This window comes from Gossypium raimondii, chromosome 9, assembly GCF_025698545.1.
Source record: "Gossypium raimondii isolate GPD5lz chromosome 9, ASM2569854v1, whole genome shotgun sequence".
Lineage (NCBI taxonomy): Eukaryota > Viridiplantae > Streptophyta > Magnoliopsida > Malvales > Malvaceae > Gossypium > Gossypium raimondii.
In genome coordinates this window covers 45,340,205-45,364,654 of record NC_068573.1, presented here as the reverse complement: position 1 = coordinate 45,364,654, position 24,450 = coordinate 45,340,205, and the positions used below count along the sequence as shown (strand labels likewise).

Sequence of the window (24,450 nt, the reverse complement as noted above, 5' to 3'; positions counted from 1 at the left end):
CCCAATTGAGTCCTTAATCAAATATAAGCAACCAATTAAGCCCTCGAAAAACTAATTTCAGTGTAATCCCCCTGGCGTTTGTTAACTTTGCCACATGGCACACTAGGGTTTGCCACGTGGTGAAATCGGGTAATTTTGCTCAGGTAGCGTTTGGAAACTAGTACTTCAAAATTTAGATTTCAAAAATAGTGTAAATTGAGTAATAAACTATTTAGAAATATAACATTCATGATTTTTTTGTCAAATCCATGGATTTATTAAAAGTCTTTTTAGTAATGAATTTGAAATCCTTAAAATATTTTTAAATTTAACAAATTCATTCTTTTACACTTTTCTAATATATGTTAGGTTGAACTCAACTAGTTTGTGTAATTCATTTTATCATCTACATAATAATTGAAAATGTTCAAATGTTTAAGGAAATCATCAAATCAATTCACCTTGTCATGCCACGTGGAGAAGTTAAAGGATGTCTGTGGCTTATACGAAAATTGATTTTCAATGGCTTAATTGATTATTCATATTCGATTAAAGACTCAATTGAGTATTATTTTTATTAAAAGCTCAATTGATTATTGAATTATTTTACAAGTGCTTTTTGACATATTAAGCCGAAATAATACATTACATTTAGTAATTTATAATTGGGTATGCTATAAGTTTAATCATTTATGTTTGCTTAAAATTACGTTTTTGTTATTAAACTTTTAAAATTACTATATAATTATTAGTTTTAGGTCAAATTGTACGGCTAATCCTTGTACTTTTTAATTTAATTATTTTATCTTTTCTTTATTTTCACATAATTATTTTCTTTTTCAATTTAGTATATCGTATTACTTCTGATTTTATTTTTATTTCAAATTCATTATAAATATACAAAAAATTTAAATCAAACCATTTTAATGAACTCCAAAATATTTATTTTCTCAAATTGCCAACAATCCAACATACAATTTCCATGTATTCTACTATCCTTAATGGGTATATATCAATTTGGGGTTTTTTTTTTACATTTTGAATGATAAAAAATGAATATCATAAACAAATTAAATTATCAATTTGTTATTGGGTTTTAAATTTTAATAGGTTTGAGCTTTTAAGAGTATTAAGTTTTAATAGGTATCTCGGTTTAAGATTTAAATTTTGGTTTGGGCATGTAATGGGTTATGGCTTAATTGGTTTATTCGATTTAAAATGTCAAAACTAAAATCAACTGAATAAATCAATTAAACCGAAAATAAAAACTAGTGAAACTAAAAAGTCAAATAAACTGAAAATATTTATTTTCTCGATTCAATTCACTTTTTAATTATATGTTTGCATGCATATATAATGGATATTTTATTAAGAAAATAAAATAAAAATATATATGTGAAAAATATTTATAAAATCAATAAAATTGAAATAGTATACGAGAACACACCGATACTAAATAGTACAATAATAAAAACTAGGAGGAGGAAAAAAAAGAACGAGATTAAATTCTTAAAATCACCCCTAGTAATTAAAAGGGGTTAAAATTTAATGGGATGTAAAAGTGGTGATCCCTATTCATAATTTAACTTTTTTTTATATGTAAAACAAACCAAATTCTTCTCAAACAAAAGAAATTGAATCCACAAATTGTTTCATTGTATAAATTGAACAATGACTAGCTAATAGCTCGTTCTTTGACAATGTCGTAGCTCATTTCACTCAGATCAGTAGCCTGCAATTCAACTTGAACACCGTCTAACTCTTTCCTGAACCTATCTTTGGAGCTGGCATATACCATTTTGCTTCTAACTCTTGATGAATCCGGGGCCCTATATACCAAAATTATAAGACAAGTAATTCAAGTGAGATCCAACTTAAAATGAATCTAATTATATCAGATTTTACGTAAGATTTTTTATAATTTGAATCATGGGGGAGAATAAAACCTAAATGATTCCGAGTAAAAAAACAAATAAACCACGACCTGACTCGTATGTTATTACCATGCAATGAAGACAATTTTGCTCTTCTGGCAATTTTCATTAGTGGTGAAATCAAGATCAAAAACAGCATAACGACACTCATTAGGGGGCAAACAGGCAACTAAATCATCATATTTTTCGTTGGGTTGACCAAGCTTCTCAACCACAACCTGGTAACTCGTTTCTTCTATTTTGAAAACAATGAATCTGTAATTTCTCTTTGCTTTTAACTCCAAAAACTTCATTTTGCATTCATCACCCACTGCAATTCCAGATGATGCATTCGCCTGTTCCATTAACCAAAATTTTATTTATAATATCATATCATTGCATATTAATTAGAATCAAATATATATGATATAATTCATATTATATTCACATCATATAATCGAACTGTGTTAAGCATTGTTAAATCTAATCAAATGTAAACATTCATTGCTTGAATCGAAATACAAGGCCTTTTGTTGGCCATGGCCCCTTGGAGAGGCATGAAGTCTCTATACCCCCAATAGGCAACAACTAGGCATATACAAAAGAATTGAGAAGATCAAACTTTTTCAACTCAAATTTTCACTCGAAATAGTATTGCAAATTCATCGAGACACCATGTTTAATTATTATGATACGATGGACGAAAAAAACGACATACCATTTGTGTCACAAATGAGATGTGGAAACAGTGAAAAGAGAAAGGGTGAGGGGAAAGATAGCATGAGGCTGAATGAGGGTTGTGGGAGTACAAATAGAAAAAGGCATCCTTATTTTTAGGTGTTAAATGAGAGGTAAAATTTTTGATGGATGAAATTTATGGGTTCTTTTTCTTTCTATGTTTGGATATTATATTATTTTTTAAATGATATTATGTTTAATAATATTTAAGTTGTTACTATTTTATTTTTGAGTCCATCCAAATATAGAAAGGTTGACCACATGTCCCATAGCGAAGAATAATTCTATCTATAAGGTGTTGGGTTCAAATGGTTGAAAAATCGAATGAGTTGCAAATGTTTTTACGAATTCAAACAAAATTTTAAATTAATATTTTTAAAAATTAAAATGCAATAAAACAAAGCAAATGATATCGCTAGTGGCTTTATTTGCACTCAATCAAATTCATTAGAAACATAAATTAATGCAAGCTACGAGATTGATCAGGGAAGTCAGTAGAATAACAGAAGTGACTGTTTGTGATGCAAAACAGTGAATGGATAAGGTGATTTGGTGGGAGAAACCGGAAAGGGGATGGCTCAAAGTTAATACGGATGGGGCGAAGAGATCAGGAGGGTTCATGGGTTGTCGGCTTTGCGAACAATGTTGGGACTTGCTCAGTAGTTAACGCAGAGTTGTAGGGGCGCTGGAGGGGCTCCAGCAAGCATGGAAGCTAGGAGCAAGGAAATTAGTTTTGGAAACGGATAATATGGTGGTGACGAGGCTTCTAAAGGCACAGCAGATCGGGCACGATGATAGTGCATTCATTAGTGAGGGCCATAAAAAGGATGATTCTGTTGGATTGGATAGTGGAGGTAAACCATGTTTATAGAGAAGGAAATAAGGTTGCTGATGCTTTGGCAGCCATGGCTTTTTCAAAATCGTTAGGCCTCCATCAGTTTCTACAGGCTCCGGATGAGGTTACTCGGCTCCTTCAGGATGACGGCAACAGCATTGGCACTAGTAGGACAGTTATGATTTAAACTGTTGTAGTTCCTTTTTCTTATTAAAAATAATAATTGATTTTTCAAAAAACAAGAGCATTAATCCTCATTAATCACAACTAGTTTTGAACATTAACTCTCGGCAAAGAAAAAAGAATGAAAAAAAAGAGAGAGCAAAAATTGTATTAAAACGAATATGCCATCACAAAGTATATTTTTTTATTTAATTCTATCGGTTAATAACAAATAAAGTAAAAAAAATTATGTTAGAAATTCGATCATATGTATGAATGTAAAAATAGCTTTTTTTTTTAATAAATTCATTAATTCGTTTAATAAATAGAATCATACAATTTATGGAAAAAAATAACAAATACTCGTCATAGATGGTGAAGGACAAGTTCCATCAACATAATAAAGGCTTTAACATCAACATCAATAGAACATCATGACACGTTAACAATTGGCTTTGTCTTAACTTAAGCACGACATAACTGGAGTGATTGCAAACACTTAATACGATAAAAAAATTAGCCCCGGATGGTCCAAAGCAGCGAACATAAATCGAAAAAAGAGTCAAACATTCACCAAACTAGAGAGGGCGATAACAAAACCATCCCTAAAATTACTTGTAAAACTAACGTTACATGCATAAGCAAGACTAAAAAAGTGATATTAAAAGCAGACAAAAACTTCTAAAACTGAAAACTTACTAAATAATAGGAAAAAAAAAACAAAAAAACATATAAAACTCATGGGTCCAAATCGACTCTTGAAATCATTTATTATTCTAAAATACTCTCAAAATAGAAACAGATTAAGAAGTTGACAAAGAGTCACCCATTTTTCAAGAAAAACTACTAGTAGCCAGTGGAGTTTTAGTGAGCGATAGGCGTGTCATCTGTCTATCATAACTTGTGAAGACAACAAATATACCCACAAAATAGATCTACAAATTGAAAAGAGAGAAACATATGGAATGAATGAGAAAAAAATAATTGGTGGGAGAGAGAAATAGGAGGGCGATTGCTAGCCTGGAGACTAGCACTGCCGCTAGGCAAAACCTAAAAATCGCATATTTAGAATATAAATATACATTTAAAAATAATATAAAAAACTATAAAATGTATAATTTAAAACTAATAATTATAACACACATGCAATATGTACAAATTAAAAAATAATTTAAATTATGCGTAAAAAAATTATATTATAGATAAATTATCTAAAATCTCATTCAAATGATTCATTCGTTTAAACAGATCTAATTTACATTTGATTTATTTATAATTGCTTAAATTTCTTTCTCCTTTACCAAAGAAACTCTCACTCCTGCTTCACCTAATTGGCCGACGCAACAAATCTTATTATATCTCTCCCAAATCCAACGAAAGGCAAAAATAAGCATGGTGGTGGTTCATGCATGTTGATTTCACGTAGCAATATTTATTCACTTTGTCGTTTCCATTTGGATCTAAACACAATATTTATATATTTTATGATTCATTAAATATTGTTCAATTCGATTTTATTAATTAATAATGATTAATTTTACACGTTTCCAAAACAAAACTATTAAAATTTTACACGTAAAAGTTTTCAAGTTAAAAGAGAACAATCTTTGGGAATGAAAATTCTGGCTTCCATGCATTAAGAGATCAATAACCATCTATCCTTTGGCTATTATTACCAATAATAAAATAAATTATCAATATTAATTAATAATTTTTTATGTTATTACAATAACAACAATAAGAACGTAAATTCAAAATTTTAAGCGCATTTTCTTTGATTTAAAAATTGTGAAGAAATCAATAATGATAAAAATATTGTATAAAAACATTTCAAATATCGAGAATTTAGATTTATTGAATGATCATCAATATGGAAACATAAATGAAATGTTGTTTTTCCTTTTTAGCAAAATAGAAGCTATTTTTGAGACAAGAACATATTTGGTACACCTTGACATCAATAGAATGCATGTCGTTTTCAATAATTTAATGTGTACGGCAAGAATCTAGCAATGTTAGCTGGAGATATTGAAGATCATATATATTTATATCAAGCAACATGTATATATTTTTTGTACGATGATCAGAAAGTCATTAAAACCGTAAAATCTTCATGTGGTCCAATTTAAAAAATTTAAATCAGTGAACTGGTTGAATCGTTTTATTTTTTATTACAAGCAAGTAACTTGTTTGGTTGAAAAAAAATATCGATCAAGTATTAATTTGTCATTCAATCGAAATCAAATAAAATTTGGACAATTTTACAGAGAAAAAAAACAACAACGAGCTCTCCGATTTTTCCTCTGTTGAAAAGAAAAAAAGTTTTAAATCCTAGGTTCTAGGGGTGGTGGTAACGGTGTTCGCCACCAGTAGTTTGCTGACCATTATCAACGGAATCAACGCATCAATTTGCAGTGCTTTGATTTAGAAGTTGAACCCATGGTACATGGCTTGTTTTTGTGATGTTGGTCATTTTATTGCTGTTTTCTTTTCTTTGGAGTGAAGGTCTTTGGGTAAGTTTATCATTATTTTTTAAAAACACTTTTGAAACAGCATTTTTTAGATAAAATTATTGTTAAATAAGATGTTTTTGTACTTTTCAAAAGTATTCTTGCGAGAAAAAAATATTTTGCAAAAATACTTTTTTTTACTAACTGACCTTTTATCTATTTTTATCCTAACATTCAAACTATTTTTAAAAAGTGTAGCTAAGGATTTCTATTGGAACATAAAATCACAAACAATCTAAATTTTAATAAATCTAGAATAATATTATTTTAACATATAGCTAATATTTGTCAATAAATTTTTGGTTGAAATAATTAAAACTCTACTATTTTCAATACTTAAATTTGAGTCTTAATTATGTAAATCATTCGTAATTAACTAATAATTATTGATTTGGATATATTTTAATTTGAATAAACAAATTTTCTGCTCAACTCTCAATCAAGCTAGATTTAGATAAACTGAAAATCCATTTTCACTATTTTAAAATATAATACAAGAAAAATATTGTAACATCAATAATATTTATTATTAAATAATTTAAATCAAATCACATATTCAAATTAGAAAAATATTTAATAAATGTTGAAAGGGTAAAGTATATTGTATTTATTTTTAAGAAGATAATACAAAATAAATATTTAAAGATGATATTATTGATAGAAGTAATTACGAATTAAAAAATTTTAATTATTATAGACGGTAAAACGAAGTTCTAAAAAGAAAATTAGAAAAAGGAAAAAGAAACTGGAATAGATGGACCAGCTAAGCCCGAGGCTCAGGTGTGGTTAGTGGAGGATTTGAAGGGATACGAAGGAGAGAAGAGGACAAGAGTAAAGACAAGAATCCGTGGAGGTTTAATTATAAAAGGGGCCCTTTGATTGGCTCATTTGTCATCTTCTTTCAAACCAATCCAACGAATCACCCTCTGTCCTTTCTCTTTCTCTGTTTCTGTGCTTTTTGCCCTCTTTTTTTTCTTATTTATTATCACCAATCCATTTTAATCAAATCTAACTTATAAAGTACATCCAATGTCTCCTTTTTTCCCTTTTTTATACAAGTATATGAATTTTAAGTTATTTTATTTTGAGAAAAAATATTGGTATGTAATTGGATTTATTTTATTAAAAGTTTGATATCTTATATTATTTAAGAGTAAATTATACAGATAATTATTCAATTATTAAAAGTTTTTATTTCAAGCACTCAAAATAAAAATTTACAATTTAATTATCGAAATTACATAGTTCCATTATTTTGATTATTCACAAAATAAAATTTTGATATAATAATAAATTTAATCCTTAGCTTTTACATATTATATCAATTTAGTTAATTTAAAACCTTCAAATTTTATAAATATTTTCAATTTGATCCTAATTCAAAAAATAAAATACATAAATATTTTCAAAAAAAATATAACAATAAACTTAAATTTTATATTTATATTTATATTTATATTAAATAAAATAAAATCCCCACCTCTCTCCTCCCCCACCCCGTCATGAGATCAGTCGGCGTCAAAGACTGTTTACAGGTTTACTTGGCTGCGTTGTTAGTTTGGTTTTTGTTTCTTTAATCTGTTGGTGTGGGAAGTTAGTCGGTTTGCTGATTTGCTGGTGTGTGGTGTTATTCAGTTGGTTTGCTACCTTTAGCAACTGTTCTCTCGTTATACCTTAGATCTACAAGGTTTCTTGAATCTTTCCCCTAGAGTTTGGATGAAATTGAAAACATTTTTAATTTTTGAGAGTGATTTTTAATAATTATAATTAAATTGATATAATATGTAAAAGTTGAAGTCTAAATTTATTATTATACCGATTTTTTTAACAACCACGTTTATAATATGAGTGTTTAAATTGTAAACCTTTTTATTTTATAGTTAGAAGACTATCTATATAATTTGCCCATTATTTAAACAATTCTATGTAAACTATTATCATATTTAAAAGATAAAGATATGATCCATTTCAATTAAAAATTAAACCACTAAATAATATTCTTTCCTTTACTTCAAGAAAAGATATAACCAAAAGTCATTTTCAATAATAATAATAAAAAGAAGTTAGGATTATTAAAAATGAGTTAACTTCCCACTTAAATAGACAGTTTGACACACGTGAATGAGAAAAGGAACAAAATTGAAAATTTAAAGACTTTTGAATAACGCTAGACAAAGAAAAGGACTTATTTGAATGAGATGAAAGAATAGAGATTATTTGTCAAAATATGTAAAAGTTACATTAAATTATTAAGTTTTTATATTATGTGAACTTAATTTTAAAATTTAAAGAGAGATTCTATTTCCATTTAAGTGCGATAAAAGAAACTACCCACCCATAATTTATCCTTTAACCTTACAAAATTATAATTATTTTGGATTTAATTTAAATAAAGGAGACAATGAGTAGGCAATTGATTATGGGGACTTAGGCGTGGAAAGAAATAGAATAAAGAATAGGCCATGTCGGTGGAAAATAAATAAAAATTATTTTAAAAAAAAGGTCTCTTCACGTATATAATTTTTAAAATTTTAATCCTTTAAATTCGATAAATATTTATATATATCCATATTTTCCCAGAGAAGAACTTTCGTTCTCAACATTGAAAAAGCTCGAACGATCGCCGATTCGAAGACAGCTTTCGTTATTTGAAAATAATAATAATAATAATAATAATAATAATAATAATGTTATAAGAATCAAATATAAACATAAAAATCTTTTATTTGTTTTTTTTTTCTTTTGAATGAATCGCGAATATATTCTGATTAAGGTTCTTCCCAAATTTTAACTTTCTTTTTTTAAAGCTTTGATTTGATTAGAGGGATTGTTTCCAAGTTACAGAGAAGTTGAAGATTTTTATGAAGCTAAGCTTTCATTGACTAAAGAGGGGAAAGTGAGTTGACTCAGCGTTGGAACTCGGTGCTGCTAAAGGTAACTTTGATTCCGTTCCTCTTTTTGTGTTTTTGTTGTTTGGTTGCTGAGAAAGTTACTCAAAAGAAAAGCCTTGAACTAAACGAAATGATTTTCTTGTTTGCTTTTGGTTTTAGTTGAAATGAAACGGAAATTAAGTCGAATAAAAAGGCGAGGTTTCAATTAAGATCAATAATTTGATTCTAGGTTTTAGATTTCAGTGGAAGAATAAAATTGAAGTGGATATATACGATTCCAATTCTTAGCTTTAGCTTCCTTTTCAATTTTTTTATGGATTGTTTCTAAAATGGCATATTTGAATACAAATTGCTATGTTGCAGGTCAATTGGGATTTTGCTTTAAACAGAACTTTTAAAAATAGAAGGATATTTGGTCAAGATGGGTAAAAATCGGTGAAAACTACTTGGATGAAGCTTGTTTGTGAAGCTGAGTGTACACATTCTAACCATACAAAAAGTTTGTAGAACCTAGGTTTCTTCATTGATTTGTGCTGTTTGAAGAGATCCATTGAGGTATTGGGATGGGCTGTGGGTGTTCAAAACTATCTGCTTGTTGTTGGACGTTAGATCAGAATGCATCAATTCCTGAAGCTGCTAATGTTGGTAAGTATGAATAGTAAAATTGGTTATTGATTAGGATTATGATTATGCTAATAGAGGCTGATTTTAATACCAAATTATGTTGTTTTATAGAAAATGAGGGCAAGGGTGAAGTTGATGGTTTGCCTGCATTCCGTGAATACTCAATTGACACACTCAAGATGGCTACATCTGGATTTTCTGTGGAGAATATAGTTTCAGAACATGGTGAGAAGGCTCCTAATGTAGTTTACAAGGGCAAGTTGGAAAATCAAAGGTGGATTGCTGTTAAACGGTTTAATAGGTTTGCATGGCCTGATGCTCGGCAATTCTTGGTAAGAAAATGTTGAATGCATAGTATGTTCCTTCCTAGATTTCATTACAGTCATGCCCTAGTTCTCATCTCTGAACGATTCAAGAATAGAGGAAAAGGAGAAGTTTCTATAGCATTAGACATTGAGCTTATGAAGTTAAGTTCATTGAGAATTTCTGCCTTCTTGGAGGGATTTGTCTCTTTAAGTTCAGATGCTGATATGTTTTATGCATGTTTTGCATGTAATGACTTGGATTTCTAGCTCAAGTCTATCTCTTCCCACTATCATTAATTTATCATGTAAAATTGCTGTGAACATAGTGATTTTCTAGATTGCAATATAAAATTCATTGCTTCTAACTTCAACTTCTATAACTTTAGGAAGAGGCAAGAGCTGTTGGCCAGCTTCGGAACCACAGATTGGCAAATTTACTTGGTTGTTGCTGTGAAGGTGATGAAAGGTTACTTGTCGCAGAATTTATGACTAATGACACACTGGCAAAACACTTATTCCATTGTAAGTTCATGTTTGGTTCTCTTGCTCCAGCTATAGTATTTGGTTTATATTTTGTTTTTTTTTTTCTCTCTCCCTTCAAACAGCTGCCTTATTTGGTTGAAATAAATCTATAACTTGTCAGCATCAGTTGAAATATGGTTCTTTTCAAGTCAATAGTTTCTAATTGTATTATCTTTTTTATAGCCGGATCATTTGTCAAAGGGAAGATTATTTCAGACTCATGTTTATAGTTGAACTTATGATTTTCAGGGGAAGCACAACCAATGAAATGGGCAATGCGGTTAAGGGTTGCTTTGCATCTTGCAGAAGCTCTAGAGTACTGCACCAGTAAAGGACGTGCCCTGTATCATGACCTAAATGCATATAGAATTGTTTTCGATGATGTATGTTACTTAAAATTCTTTTTTTCTTCTATTGTTAGAAATTAGTGTAACTTAATTAATTATTATGCATGTTTATTTCAGGAGGGCAACCCTAGACTTTCATGCTTTGGACTAATGAAGAACAGTAGAGATGGAAAAAGTTACAGCACAAACTTGGCATTTACTCCTCCAGAGTATTTGAGGACAGGTGCTTTATCTACTTTAATAAAATAATAAGCTTCTTTATGTGCATGCTAATATTTTATTTACTAGCAACATGTTTGAATATTCCATATATGTATTTATGGACTTGGCTGTTCCATGAAGTAAACCCAGTTAGGACTTTGTTAATCAAGCTGTTAAATAAGACCTTTACCTGAACTTTTTTTTTTGTACTTATTTGGTTTTTTCTAGTTGTGTAATCTAGCATCACTTTATACAATATGTTATACGGTGGTGGCTTACATAGAACTTTCCTTTTCATTGTTCATGCTAGTGTTTTTCATTTAGGGAATTATGAGCTGATTTATATTAAAAAGCAGATTTGAAGAAGGTATCATTTCTTAAGGAGATACTGTGTAATGCCATTTTGTGGCAGAGGTCTGCTTAGAGATGCTTTTCATACTAGAGTATAGATATGTGTTGATGCTTTTAACTCACTCCTCTGGGGTTGTGTGGCTCTATGAACTTTGTTGGAGCACTGTATCTATATCCGGTTTTATGGTAGTAATATCATATCAGTCACTTATCCTTTAGGACTCCAGTATTCTAAATATTTCTCGTGTCTGCAGGAAGAGTAACACCAGAAAGTGTAATTTATAGTTTTGGCACCCTTCTACTTGATCTTCTCAGTGGAAAACATATTCCTCCAAGTCACGTAAGTATACTAGAGGCATTTGATGCAATGGACTTCTTGAACAATACTTGTTTCCTTATACCATCTATCTACGAAGTTGTCATTTGTCCAACATGTAGGAGGTATCATGTCTTTTATTTTGTATCTATTTTAAACATGATTTGTGATTGAGGATTATGCTTGTCAATTTTAGGATCATATGTTAGTTTTGAGTGTTTTCATTTAGAGATATGACTTGAACTATGGTTCTGGTTTTTCTGGATCATTGTTAAGATTCAAGATGGAACCTATTAATGGCACCACTTAAGCTGGTTCCTATCAAGGTCCATATATTTTTTGATGGAATGAAATTTATAAGCAATTCTTTCTGGTGTTATTGTTTTGAGAGTTCAATCTAACGGGAATGGCACTTTGTGCTTGCCAAAATAAATATTTATGGCAGCAATTGTGTTGCTTGTTTCTCCATATTAGGACAGTGTAGTTATGCTAACTGCAGTGCACCTAATTTCTACGTGCGTCACTTCTTTCAGGCACTGGACCTTATACGTGACAGGAACATTCAGATGCTGACAGATTCTTGTTTGGAAGGGCAATTTTCAAATGATGATGGGACCGAGTTAGTACGTCTAGCATCACGATGTTTGCAATATGAGCCCCGCGAACGGCCAAACCCAAAGTCATTAGTTTCTGCAATAATTCCTCTTCAGAGGGATGCTGAGGTTGTTTGCCTTTTATTTCTCAAGTAACTTCATTTTATTTTTTCCAAATTTACACTTTCTAAAATCACTTGTCCATATACAGCTGCCATAGAAAGTGATATTCTGTTCTCAAGCTTTGCTTTTCTTAATAGGAATTGTAGTTTCTTTTGGTTTGCCTGTTTGGTCTTTGAGAGACACAATTCCTCATTCTATAACTTGTATGTGTTTATGTTTTTCATTGTTCATTCCATACAAGCAAGATAGATGCATTTGGTCATCCTGATATATACTATCATATCAACTCCAAATAGACGTGGATGCCATTTTATGTGAAGATTAATAAGGTCTTTATCTGTTTTAAGGTTAAATAATACTTTTCCACTAATGAGAATTTCCTTGTCTGTCAATTAATTTTGAAGGTTCCTTCTCATGTGTTAATGGGCATACGTGCTGGTGCTGATGCTGTACCGCTATCACCGCTTGGGGAATCCTGTGTAAGGATGGATTTGACTGCCATTCATGAGGTCTTAGAAAACCTTGGATATAAAGATGATGAGGGTGCTGCTACTGAGGTTCGTTTCTCATCTGAAATGTGAATGTTTTTTTTTCTTCTTTTCCCTATATTTTTGGCCTTCAAACTTTTGATAAATCAAAGCTTCGCCAGTGGGAGTTACCTCTCCCTGGGAGGTACAAGGTCCATGATTCAAATCCCCATTTCAGCCTTGGGCTTATTTAAATTCAACAGAGGCAAATCTGAGGGCACGTAGGCAGGGGCCTTGGTCCCCTTAAAACGGAAAATTTTCAATTCTGTCCTCTTATAAATAAAGAAATTATAAAATAATATATAGTAAAATTGCACTTTGCCCCCCATAAAAATGAAAAAAATTCTGTTAAGTCCCTTCAAAAATGATGAAATCATAAATTAATGCATGATAAACTTGTATTTTGATTTCTTGAAAATTTATAATAAAATTCTGGCCCCCGTAAAAAAAAAATTTGGATTCGGCCTTGGTCTTCAATCTTGTTTCTAGTTAGTTGTCAGAATTCAGAAGATCCGATTTTCTTTATGTTAACTTGTGGTTGCTATGGCAAGGATACCAACTTTTCTCTATATCATTTTTACTGATAAATTGTCAACATAACCATGTTCTCTTAAAGTGCTTTAACACGATTTGACTTTGAACATTTTGATCCTTCTCTTTTGTGGGTTTGGGGTGGTCAATGCACGATATTGAATCAAGATCAGTCTACACCTGTTTTTCATGCGGGTGGTTGGGCCAAGAGTTGTTGTTGTCAATGGCATGGAATTAGTGGTTCAGGTTTTCTTTTTGCTTATTTCAGCTGTGTGCAGTGTGTGCGTTTCTCACTGTGGTTTTGTGGCTTGCAGCTTTCATTCCAAATGTGGACAAACCAGATGCAAGAAACATTGACATCGAAGAAAAAGGGTGATGTTGCTTTTAGGCATAAAGATTTTACTGCTGCCATTGAATGCTATTCCCAGGTTAGAATTTGTTTGCTGTTCTTCTCTTGAGTGTCAAAACATTTTACCCACCAAGTCTTCTTGCTAATTTTTTTCTTAGGAGGCAGATTGAGGTTAGCCAGAATTGCTTTTGGCCAGTACTTTTTACGACCTTGCAACTTTTCTGCTGCCGCTTTATTATTAATTTTATAATCATTCAGACCAAAAAAGTATCTAGAATCATGTTATTACCATTAGTGTCCTAAAACTGATCGAGAAGTAATTTTTGGGAAATTGTCGGTGTTGGTACTTTTTAGGTCATGATGATTCTAGAAGGCATAACCATTTTGTAAATAACGACATTCAAAAGTAGATCGTTGACCTGATAGTTTGTACATTCATGTCACAGTTCATTGATGTTGGAACCATGGTTTCCCCAACCGTTTATGCTCGACGTAGTTTGTCGTACCTCATGAGTGACATGCCCCAAGAAGCCCTGAATGATGCCATGCAAGCACAAATAGTATCCCCAGTTTGGCATATTGCATCCTACTTGCAAGCTGCTGCTCTATTTGCCCTAGGAAAGAATGACGAGGCACAGACATCTCTCAGGGAGGGTACTGAGCTTGAAAATAAAAAGAATGCAACTTCTTGACAACAATGATCAAAGCTCAAATAAGTCACCTCTCCAATCGACCGGATGATGACCATCCATTAAAAAGGCTCTCAAATTATTGCAGGTAAGAAAGTGAACATTTTCTTAAACCTCAAAAGAAACCCATGCAATACGAAGAACACATAATGTCGATCATCTCTGTGCACGACTGGTTTGGTTCAGTTCGGTTCAGGTCATAGTCAAGCTTGAAACATTTGTTTTACAAGATCCTGGATGTAGGTTGGTTTTGGTGTGAGTTGGACGGGGCTTTGGGGCAACTCCATAAACCTGCCCTTGTTTTCACTCTTGCTTACATTTCCCAATACAATGATCTTTGGAGTAATAAATAGGGAACACATTTTATATCTATCTATCTATCTATTTATCTATATATATTATAATATTTGTAGAGAAAAGCGTGAATAGAAGTTTTTTCATGCTTGTAATTTATGTACAGTACCCAATGATTATGGCTGCTCATCTGGAGATGAAACTGATTGTTTTTGTATGTTTATTATTTTTATTAGAAGATCGGATTACTTTCTGGCGGAGCCTATTTATTTTTGTATTACATGATTTTTTTTATAAATATCATTACCCACTTGTATTTTCATCTTATGTCCCAAGACAAGCATGAAATCTGCATGATATATATAAATGGAATTGGATGAAAAATCGAATCGTTCATTATGCGGTGATTGAAGGAAAATTATTATATATGCTTTTTTTGATAAAAATACATAATATTTAATAAATAATTCATAGTATTTTCGTGTTCAAATTATTTATATATTTAAATATAATTGATAAAAGAAAGGAACTACAAAATATGAGAACACACAATCTAATTGTACGGCTAATTGGACTAATCTTTGTTAAATAATTGAAATTCTTTCACTTCAAAAGATTAGGAGGCTTTGGTTCACGCTCTAATTTACCAGTACCCAACCAAAGCATGTAGCGTTGACAATGGCATCATAAATGGAAACCCTATGCATTCAGTCAAAGCATCGTTTATTCCTCTAACAAAATCACATAAAAGAAAAAAAAGCATTCGGTAGTAGGAAGTTTTTGAAGTCTAAAGATGATCCGAGGTTCCTTAGCGAATTACAACGAAAGATGTTGCATGAAAGCACTAAGATTTTAAGAATTTGATTCCCTCCTCAAAAAGAGCCCTGAAAATACATAAAATCCCTCAGTAGAGGAGTTCTTCGAAAACAGGGTCAACAGATTGTCCCCACTTCCCATTATACAATTCCAAAAGCTTCTCAGCTGGTGTTACACCTGCCACAAATTTTATGCAACTTTAAATTCCAATATAGCCAACTCAAGAAACCAACATAAGCCCATATTACTCCCACTATTATTTACTTGATTTTGCAATATTGTGCACGTCCAAGTCGTGTGCTAAATTTCACAAGTTTTTGACAAACAGAAATGATACACAACCCCTCGATGGGGGTACGTACCTGTACGAACCACCTCTGCCACCTCATTCAAGAACCCGGATTCCTTGAAGCCCCTTCTTTCCAAACCATCCTATATGATAATTAATCGAGTTTTAAAATAAAACCTAACATAGCAGCAGCATAAAATGGCAATGCCTGATTATAGAAAAAAAAGAAGTCCTATGATACCTTGGCCAACTTTAGAACATCTTCCGCAATGTGCCACAATAATCCATCTCGAAATGGTGTCTTAAGACCAGTCTTTGGAACCTGCTAAAGAGATCTTTGAACTTAGATTTGCAGTCTTAGCACTACAGTAGGACTTTTCAACTACAAAAGTGACATGTAATTCATTTGCTAGGAAAGTGTTTCAATTACCTTGTTTCTCAACATTTCTCTTTCTTCAGATGTCCAATCCGCTGTCATGTCTAGAATACTCTGGAGCGAGACCTCATCATATAACAAACCTACCTGAAAACCAAAAGAAGCTTAAAATGAGGAACCTTTGTATTGTAATTTCGCATTCACACAACTTGAGTAAGAAGATTACGAATGATTAGAAAGATAAAAATGTAGAAAGTCATATTAATACAGGAGTTGAACATAAACTGTTGAATCAAAATTACATAACCAGAAACTTGGCCTTTAAGGTCAGCTACATGGCTGTAATAGCAATGTTGAAAAAGAGATGCTCGAGAACTTGTGATAAAGTCATAATTATTCAAGTTCAGTGGCCTAGCCTTGATTGTTTTTTCAACTTACATAATGCTGTCAAAAACACTGATTCATTTGAAAGTACTACTAATTAATTCACAATATAAGGATTGTGCATAAGCACATAAAAAAGGCCAATTACCCAAAATGCGGGCAGAGCACATAACCTCCTCCAAGGCCCTCCATCAGCTCCCCTCATCTCCAAGTACCTCTTCAGTCGAACCTGAATGGAAAGAATCAGGCAGCTTAAATAACATAAAATCATAGGAAAAATACAAAGTTTACCAAATCATTGTCTAATTAAGCAAATATACCTCCGGAAATATAGTTGTCAAATGATTTTCCCAGTCATTAAGATTTGGTAGTTCACCAGGAATACATGGAAGTTTTCCAGCCATAAAATCCTAAAACATGATAGTGTTATTATGAAACAACCAAAAAAAAAAAAAGAAAGAAAAGAAAGGTAAAATTTTATCAAGATTTTAAGGAAAAGAATGTGGGGTAATATAGCAGCGTGAATATGTGAGCGAAAAAGAATGGCAACAGAAGAAGCTTCAAATTACAAGACTATATCAAGGATAGAAGGAAACCCTGAATGTCATTCCAGTGCAGTCAATGTACTTCTTTTTCCGATAAACAAAATACATTGGAACATCAAGAGCATAGTCAACATACTGCTCAAACCTGCAGCACACAGATAAAATACCATAACAAAATTCTATAGACAAAAGAAGGGAATATTTATCACAAATAGATCCGAAGTTTCACAGTGAGTGCAACACAAGCAAAGCCTACCCAAAGGAGTCATCAAAAACAAATGGAAGCATGCCTGTCCGGTCCTTATCAGTATCAGTCCAGATTTGACTGTTCCAATTCATTTTTTATAGAAAAATCAATAAATGGGTGAACACAGAGAATAAGAAAAAAAATGACATTATAGTAAAAGTTTTCAAAACCTTCTCATGCTAAGGTAACCGTTTGGCTTTCCTTCAGTAAAAGGGGAATTTGCAAATAAAGCTGTTGCTATCTGTTTCATTTGCTTCACTAGTTAGAAGAAAAGCAAAGCAGAGATTTTCAGAGGAAGACAAAGTATTAATGTTCTTACAGGTTGCAGAGCAAGACCAGCACGAAATTTCCTGATCATGTCAGCTTCTGAACTGAAGTCCAGATTAACCTATTACAGAAAATCATACAGGAAAAAAGTTGAAAGGATGCTTCAGAAAGTCTGGATAATTGGAAATGTAAATTCTATTTACCTGAACTGTACATGTCCTGAACATCATATCAAGACCAAGTGAGCCAACTTTAGGCATGTAATTTCTCATTATCTCATATCTTCCCTGAGCAAAAGTATTGTGTCAGCCTATTATAATAAAATGATAGGATGACAAAATTGCAATAGAAAAGATCAAGTATCACAAAGGTGAAAAAATATGAGGAAAAGCACATATAGCTTAATACATCCATCAAACGATATGTGATTTTCTACTTTTTATTCAATTTAAAACCATAAAGAATAGTCAGTTATACCTTAGGCATGACAGGAATGTCCTTTAGTCCCAGTTTGGGCTGGAAGCCAATCCCTAAGAATCCAATTCCCATTTCTTCTGCAACAGCTTTAACCTAGTAGTGGATAACAGTGGCATGATATATTCTTAGTGAAACTGGAAAGGTTAAGAGTACTTGAACAAAGAAATTAACAAATGAGCATCAAGATTAGATAATACTTTTGAAGTGATTACTTTCTGACAGGTTTGAAGTGTTTTCCACATTGTAATTTAGATGATTTAGATAAAACACAAAGCACATTGTCTTTAGAGGGTATGAGTCTTGACCTTGTAATTAGCATGGATTTTTTTATAGATGCTACGTCTGCATGCGAGTTCTTAAGCATGTAGAAGTTGTTCAAAAGGTTGCATGCATCTGACTATTCTTTTCTCTTTAACTGACCTGATAGAGGTGTGAATTGACCTCGGCACATGTTTGATGCAGAGTTTCAAGAGGTGCACCACTGAGCTCAAACTGCCCTCCAGGTTCCAATGATATGCTTTGCTTCCCCTAACCACAAAAAGATATGAAATAAAAATATGTTAATATAATTTTTGTATAAAATGTTATTAGCAAATTTGGAAAACTAAATGAAATGGTATAAGACACTGTATCAAAGATTATAAACTAAATATAATTTTTGGTTGGTCTGGCCTCTAAGACCCGTGCAAAAAATTCCCTAGACAAACGAGATGAAAACAAGAATGATTTAACTTGTAAAGCAAAGTCTCTTCCCAAATAATTGCTAAGCATTGCCATTCCTAGCATAATGAAGCACCATAAGTAAAGAGAATTCGTTTACCTGTTTAAGTCCTATAATTTTATCACCTTCCATTACTTTCTCCCAATCAAATCTCTCTGAAATACCATTAAGCAATTCTGCTATTTGTTCATATTTCATAGGCCGCAGAGTTTTGATCTCAAAACCAAACTTTTCATGCTCTGTACCTATCCTGAGTAAACCAAATACTTGCATTAGTGAACAAGTAAAAATATAGAAAGAGGACCAATTTGCTAATGGAAAGATTTAAACTAGAACTGGATCCAATATAAATACTAAAATACACATCAAGGACCAGATATAGCTGGCTATTGGCATCAAGAAATTATAAAGGCAACAAAAGGTTCTTAAGATATCATGTGTGAGACTGGTAATATATTATACAAGTCGAAAAACATAAAATGGACAAGATAAAATGTACTTTAATCGAAACAAAACAAAGAAGGGGAACCCTTACCTCCATTTTTCCTTAGACTTACATCCAGATGCAAGGTATCCAACAAGATCCTGTTTCGTCAATGGTTCTATAGCAATCAAAGCATCCTCTGTGGGAGGGCTTGCTGCAACAATCACACTATTCCTTCCTTTGCTTCGAAATCCCACAGTTTCTAGAGGAAAGAACTGCGCTACCCTGGCATTTTTGCATGATAAAGAAGAAATTTTGATCGATTTTTCCTTCATTATAGGAGCCTCAACATTGTTTACCACACCAAAAGCCACATTCTGCCCGGTTCTACCCCGTGTTATATCACTACGGATGCAATAAGATGAGCCTGCCTTAGAAACAAGCGCCATCAATCTGCCCCCTTAAAACACACAATAACAGAAGCCTCTCAGTTGACAAATTATAGAACCATAAATTTCCGTTATCAACATCCACGAGATAATCAAGCATTGAACATCGCTTCTCACAGAAATGCAAAGTCTTAAGCAACTAGCAATTCTAATTTCAAAACTAACTGCAATTAGTAAAAGACCTAAACTGAAATTTCTACGTTAAAACTTGTATCAGGTAGTACTAACCACAACAAAAAGGTTTTCTCAAATCTTAAATCTATAATAACAACCACACAAACACTGAAAAAAAAGGAATGCAGCTTCAATTCCGAATCAAATTCACTGCAAATTAAAACAACAAAAAGAATCAAAGAAGAATTAAAACAGATTAAGTGAGCCTTTCGAAGTGAACGACGCCTAATTTAAGTCAAAATACAAATCTAAACCAAGTTAAAAAGAACAAAAAAAAAGACTAAAACGAGTTAAGATTATCACCTTGGCTGTCTCGGAGCGATTCAAATCAAAATTTTAGGGTTTAATTTTCAGTGAAATGGAAAAGATGGATGCAGATGGGGAGGGTGACTCCAAATATACAACTTCTGAAATGGAAAAGAATCACAAAAAAAAGTTTTATTGTTGCTTTTATTCTTAATTTTTTTTATAGGGAGAGGTGGGGATTAAATACTGCGGCACCACATTCTTTCTTTATAGTCCACTTGTCTTTGCTATTGACACGTCGGATATTCCCCCCCTGATGCTTTCCTTTTTCGCATTTGCAACCCCTTTTGCACATTTTTATTACGTAATATCTTTAAAAATTATTTGGGGAAATCAAGGTAGACGGGTAAGAGAGAATTGTATTTTATTTCTTTATTAAAAAATAATAATTAATCCTTATATATTAGAAAAAATGGTGTAAATTAACTCTATTTAATCATTTTGATTTTTTTTGTAAGAAATGTGAAATTAAAGGAGGAGTATGATTAGTTAAAAACATCGTAGAGTCTCTTATACTAAGAGTCTAATTTGTATTTTACCCTTCAACTCAAAATTTAAGTAAATTAGTCCTTAAATTTTAAATCAAAAAGCATGATAGTCCTTTTGTTAGAAGTTTCATCCGTCTCTACTTTTAAGTAATGGCATGACTAGTGGAGTAGTCGAATATCGATATGTTGTGTGCCACGTATATTTTATGTTGACGTGACACATTTTTTCACATCAATTGTATTTAAAAATTAAAATATAAAAAATAATTATTTAGAAAAATAATAGATTCATCCTGAACATTATTTTTAAATAATTATAAAAACATTATATAAATTATTTAAAATTATTAAATTTATAAGAAATTATTAAAACAACATTTAAAACTAATTTAAATAAATGATTGTCCAAGTTCATCTAGGTTCAAATGAGCCTAGACAAGTATTTGTCTAATTTTATTCAAAAGTTGTTCTTAAATAATTATCCATAAATATAAAAATTATTTAAAAGTTACTAAAAGTGTAAGAAACTAACAAAATAGGCTTTATCAACTTAATTAACTAAAAGATATTATGTGTATGTGTGGATATATGGATATATTTGAATTATTCAAACATGCTAATTTTGTGTATATATATTATAATTTTAAAAATTAATCCTTATTTATAATTTCGTATAATTCTTAATATTTTTAAATATTTTTTATATTTTATAATTATTTAAAAAATATTTTAGAATTAGCTTAGATAACGCACAATCATTTTGAACATTGTTTTAATAAATTTACTAATTTTATTTTTTTAAATAATTCTATATATTTTATAATTTTTTGAGAAACAAAATTAGGAGAACCATTTATCCGGATTCATTCTTAACATCGCTTTTAAATAATTACAAAAATATATATTTTTAGGATTTTTAAAATATTGTCAAGTTAGCATCAAGTATTGTGGCACGCTATTTGTTAGTGTTTGGTTCTTCTATCCACTACATCAACATTTAATAATAGAAATAGATAGAATTTTCAATAGAAATACCAAATTTATTTTTAATCTAACACAAAAGCTAATTTGTCCTCACTTTTTTAAATAGATAAAGTAAAATGAAAGATTGCAACGTGGAAGTAACCATCAAATCAATAATGTGACAAGACAATGTAACATGGAAGCAACCATGTTAATGATGAGACAAGATCCTTATAAAAAAACTGCGCGGGATTCAAAAAATTAAATAGAGTTTTAGAATTCTTTTATAACTAGAAAAGGAAGAATCCTAAATAATGCATCGAAAAATAGTTTAGAAATATTTCTTTTTTCTTTTCATTCAGCATCCTCTCATTGTAAAAACTTTTCCTTTACTTCTACTTTTGTAATAAAATCTACTGTTTTCCGCATTCCCCACCCAAATCATTATACAAGGGACTTCACGATACTTTTATTTAATCTTACTCATCATTTAATTCCATGCCAGTTACATAAAGAAAACTTAAAAAAATTCAAAGCATCACTTAACAATACATATGGATGGCTTTTTTTAACGAAAGGGGCGATTTACTTTTTTTTAACGTATATTGACTAATTTGTCCCTTTTTTAGTAGAACGGGCAAAATGCAATCCATCTCCTAAACAGTGGCCTCTATGATACTTTCACCCACACTGGTATAATTAATCATTAATTATTCTTCTGTTATGATAAATGAATTTACTTTTTTGGGTACATGAATTTATTATTTGGTGTATTCTATAAGAATATAAGAATATAATTAGATGAAGAATTTTAAAATATTAGAGATTTCTAAAATGTTATCATTTTGAATTTCATCAATTCAAATTAATGATTTTAAAAATAAACAATATAAAAATATTCAATATGAATTTGATTAGATTTGTTAAAATATATAAATATTTTAATATAATAAAATTTTAAAAATATTAGAATTAAATAAAATTATTTCAAGCTTAAATTATTTTATTTTATAATAGGATCATGTGTATTAAATTAAATAAAATTATAAGGAATTAAAAAAATTAGATGAAATTTGAAAGAAAAAAAAGAAGAAAATTGATCTACTCAAATCTCCTCTTTAAATTATTTGCAAAATTTGAAATTCTACTGTCTTTACTAAAACAAATATTTCTTTTTTTGAATTTTAAAAATTTTATTACAAATGAAATTCTTTTACAAAATCTATCATCCAAACACACTCTAAATATTAATTTTCATAAAATACTAATTAAAAATAATAATTAAGCTTTCAAATATTAAAAAAAAGTAAGAATAAAGAATATAATTTATAGTCACTTCTTTTATATATACATTAGAAACTCTATCAAAAGAAAATATATTTTACATTCATCACTTTTATATATACATTAGAAACTCTATCGTAGGAGTATGCGTGTGGAAACGACACGTTTAGCATACAAATTTGTGTTTCAAAATGACATACAACGATAATGAAATGTGTGGTTTCAAACTAATTAATAACAATAATATATGAAATATGTATGATATTAAAATAAAAAAAAAGTTTAAATTGTAAGTAAATGAATACAATTAATGATTTTGTCATCAATCCTTAGTTGATGTCGAGTAAATTTATAAGACCACCTCAATCAACAACTGTGTTAATACTACAAAATTTATCACACGCATATGCGTATGGAAACTATGGATTTAGAACACATACGTGTGTTTAAAAATAACATATAATAAATAATAAAACATATGAGTTGAAACTAATTAATCATAACAACACGTGAAATATGTATGATATTAAAATAAAAATATATACAACATAAAAGTAATTTCCCTAACTGAGTTGGGATTCGGTTAATAGGTAACACCACTTAGTAAAGGGCTTTATAGATGGTATAGAAGTATAGATTTATAATTAATAGAGGTGATAAATTGTGCATAATAAAATTAAAATGTATGAAAAATATCAAAATAAAATTTTGGTGCGATAAGGTTCAAATCACATCATATGCATATTTTTATTTTTAAAAATAAAAGACTAAAGTACCTCAAATAATATAATTTATTTTAAATGTGAAGAGATTTAAAATAATTTCCTTAACTAAGTTGAGGCTCGGTTGATGGGTGACACCACCAACTTTATTAATAAAGGGCTTTATAAATAGTATAGATATATAATTTATGGAGGTAATAAAGTGTATATAATAAAACTAAAATATATATAAAAATATAAACTAAGGTTTTGGTTGAGCGGTAAAAATAATATTCTATTATTGCAATTACGAAAGAATATTTTTCTAATTTTCCTAATCGAGTTGGTGCTCACGAGTCAGCATGGGTTCAAGTTCCACCATAAGCATATTTTTTTTAAACGAAATGACATTTTTCTAAGTTTCCTAATTAAGTTGGTGCCCGACTGGCTTGTGATATCAACTCAATTAAAGGCTTAAATAATAGTATAGATATATACATATAAATGATATAATATTGTGGATAATTTGCAGTTTAGTACTAATTAAAGTGTTTTTTTTTTCATTTTATATTCCTTAAAAAGAATATTACAATTTTATAGACTAGTCAAACCCTGGTTCAATGCCAAGGTTAAGATTTTAGTAACTTTAAAATTTTAGTTTGAGTCCCATTTTATAAACATACAAGGTCTTTTAGATTTAATTTTATTAGTTAGTTAAATTAGCTATTCTAATTATTTT

The 24,450-nt window shown here is 30.5% G+C and overlaps 3 protein-coding genes across 6 annotated transcripts; 1 reads left to right on the top strand and 2 right to left on the bottom strand.

Annotated features, from left to right (window-relative positions):
- Positions 1-1,654: 1,654 nt before the first annotated feature.
- LOC105797971 (actin-depolymerizing factor) lies at positions 1,655-2,257 on the bottom strand. Its single transcript, XM_012627833.2, has 2 exons — positions 1,983-2,257; positions 1,655-1,808 (listed from the first exon to the last, which is right to left on the bottom strand). The coding sequence occupies exons 1-2, from the start codon at positions 2,255-2,257 to the stop codon at positions 1,655-1,657; spliced, it is 429 nt and encodes a 142-aa protein (XP_012483287.2).
- A 6,466-nt stretch (positions 2,258-8,723) lies between these two features.
- LOC105800238 (serine/threonine-protein kinase BSK8) lies at positions 8,724-15,053 on the top strand. Its single transcript, XM_012631241.2, has 11 exons — positions 8,724-9,071; positions 9,392-9,673; positions 9,764-9,984; positions 10,344-10,479; positions 10,729-10,862; positions 10,944-11,049; positions 11,633-11,718; positions 12,228-12,416; positions 12,815-12,967; positions 13,783-13,896; positions 14,264-15,053. Exons 2-11 carry the CDS (start codon positions 9,592-9,594, stop codon positions 14,507-14,509), a joined length of 1,467 nt encoding a protein of 488 aa, XP_012486695.1. The 5' UTR covers positions 8,724-9,071; positions 9,392-9,591; the 3' UTR covers positions 14,510-15,053.
- A 434-nt stretch (positions 15,054-15,487) lies between these two features.
- LOC105800237 (glutamate--cysteine ligase, chloroplastic) lies at positions 15,488-20,438 on the bottom strand. Of its 4 annotated transcripts, XM_052621398.1 has the most exons (17): positions 20,273-20,419; positions 20,024-20,119; positions 19,458-19,806; positions 19,022-19,172; positions 18,622-18,729; positions 18,202-18,294; positions 17,928-18,011; positions 17,777-17,845; positions 17,628-17,698; positions 17,467-17,535; positions 17,262-17,355; positions 16,986-17,075; positions 16,814-16,894; positions 16,336-16,428; positions 16,147-16,230; positions 15,979-16,048; positions 15,488-15,793 (listed from the first exon to the last, which is right to left on the bottom strand). In XM_052621398.1, the coding sequence occupies exons 3-17, from the start codon at positions 19,793-19,795 to the stop codon at positions 15,705-15,707; spliced, it is 1,584 nt and encodes a 527-aa protein (XP_052477358.1). In that variant the 5' UTR covers positions 19,796-19,806; positions 20,024-20,119; positions 20,273-20,419; the 3' UTR covers positions 15,488-15,704. The 4 variants fall into 4 exon arrangements, with proteins under 4 accessions (XP_052477358.1, XP_012486693.1, XP_012486694.1 ...); XM_012631239.2 differs by lacking the exon at positions 20,024-20,119 and having other exon boundaries at positions 20,273-20,438; XM_012631240.2 differs by lacking the exon at positions 20,024-20,119 and having other exon boundaries at positions 16,147-16,227; positions 20,273-20,437.
- Between the last annotated feature and the right edge of the window lie 4,012 nt (positions 20,439-24,450).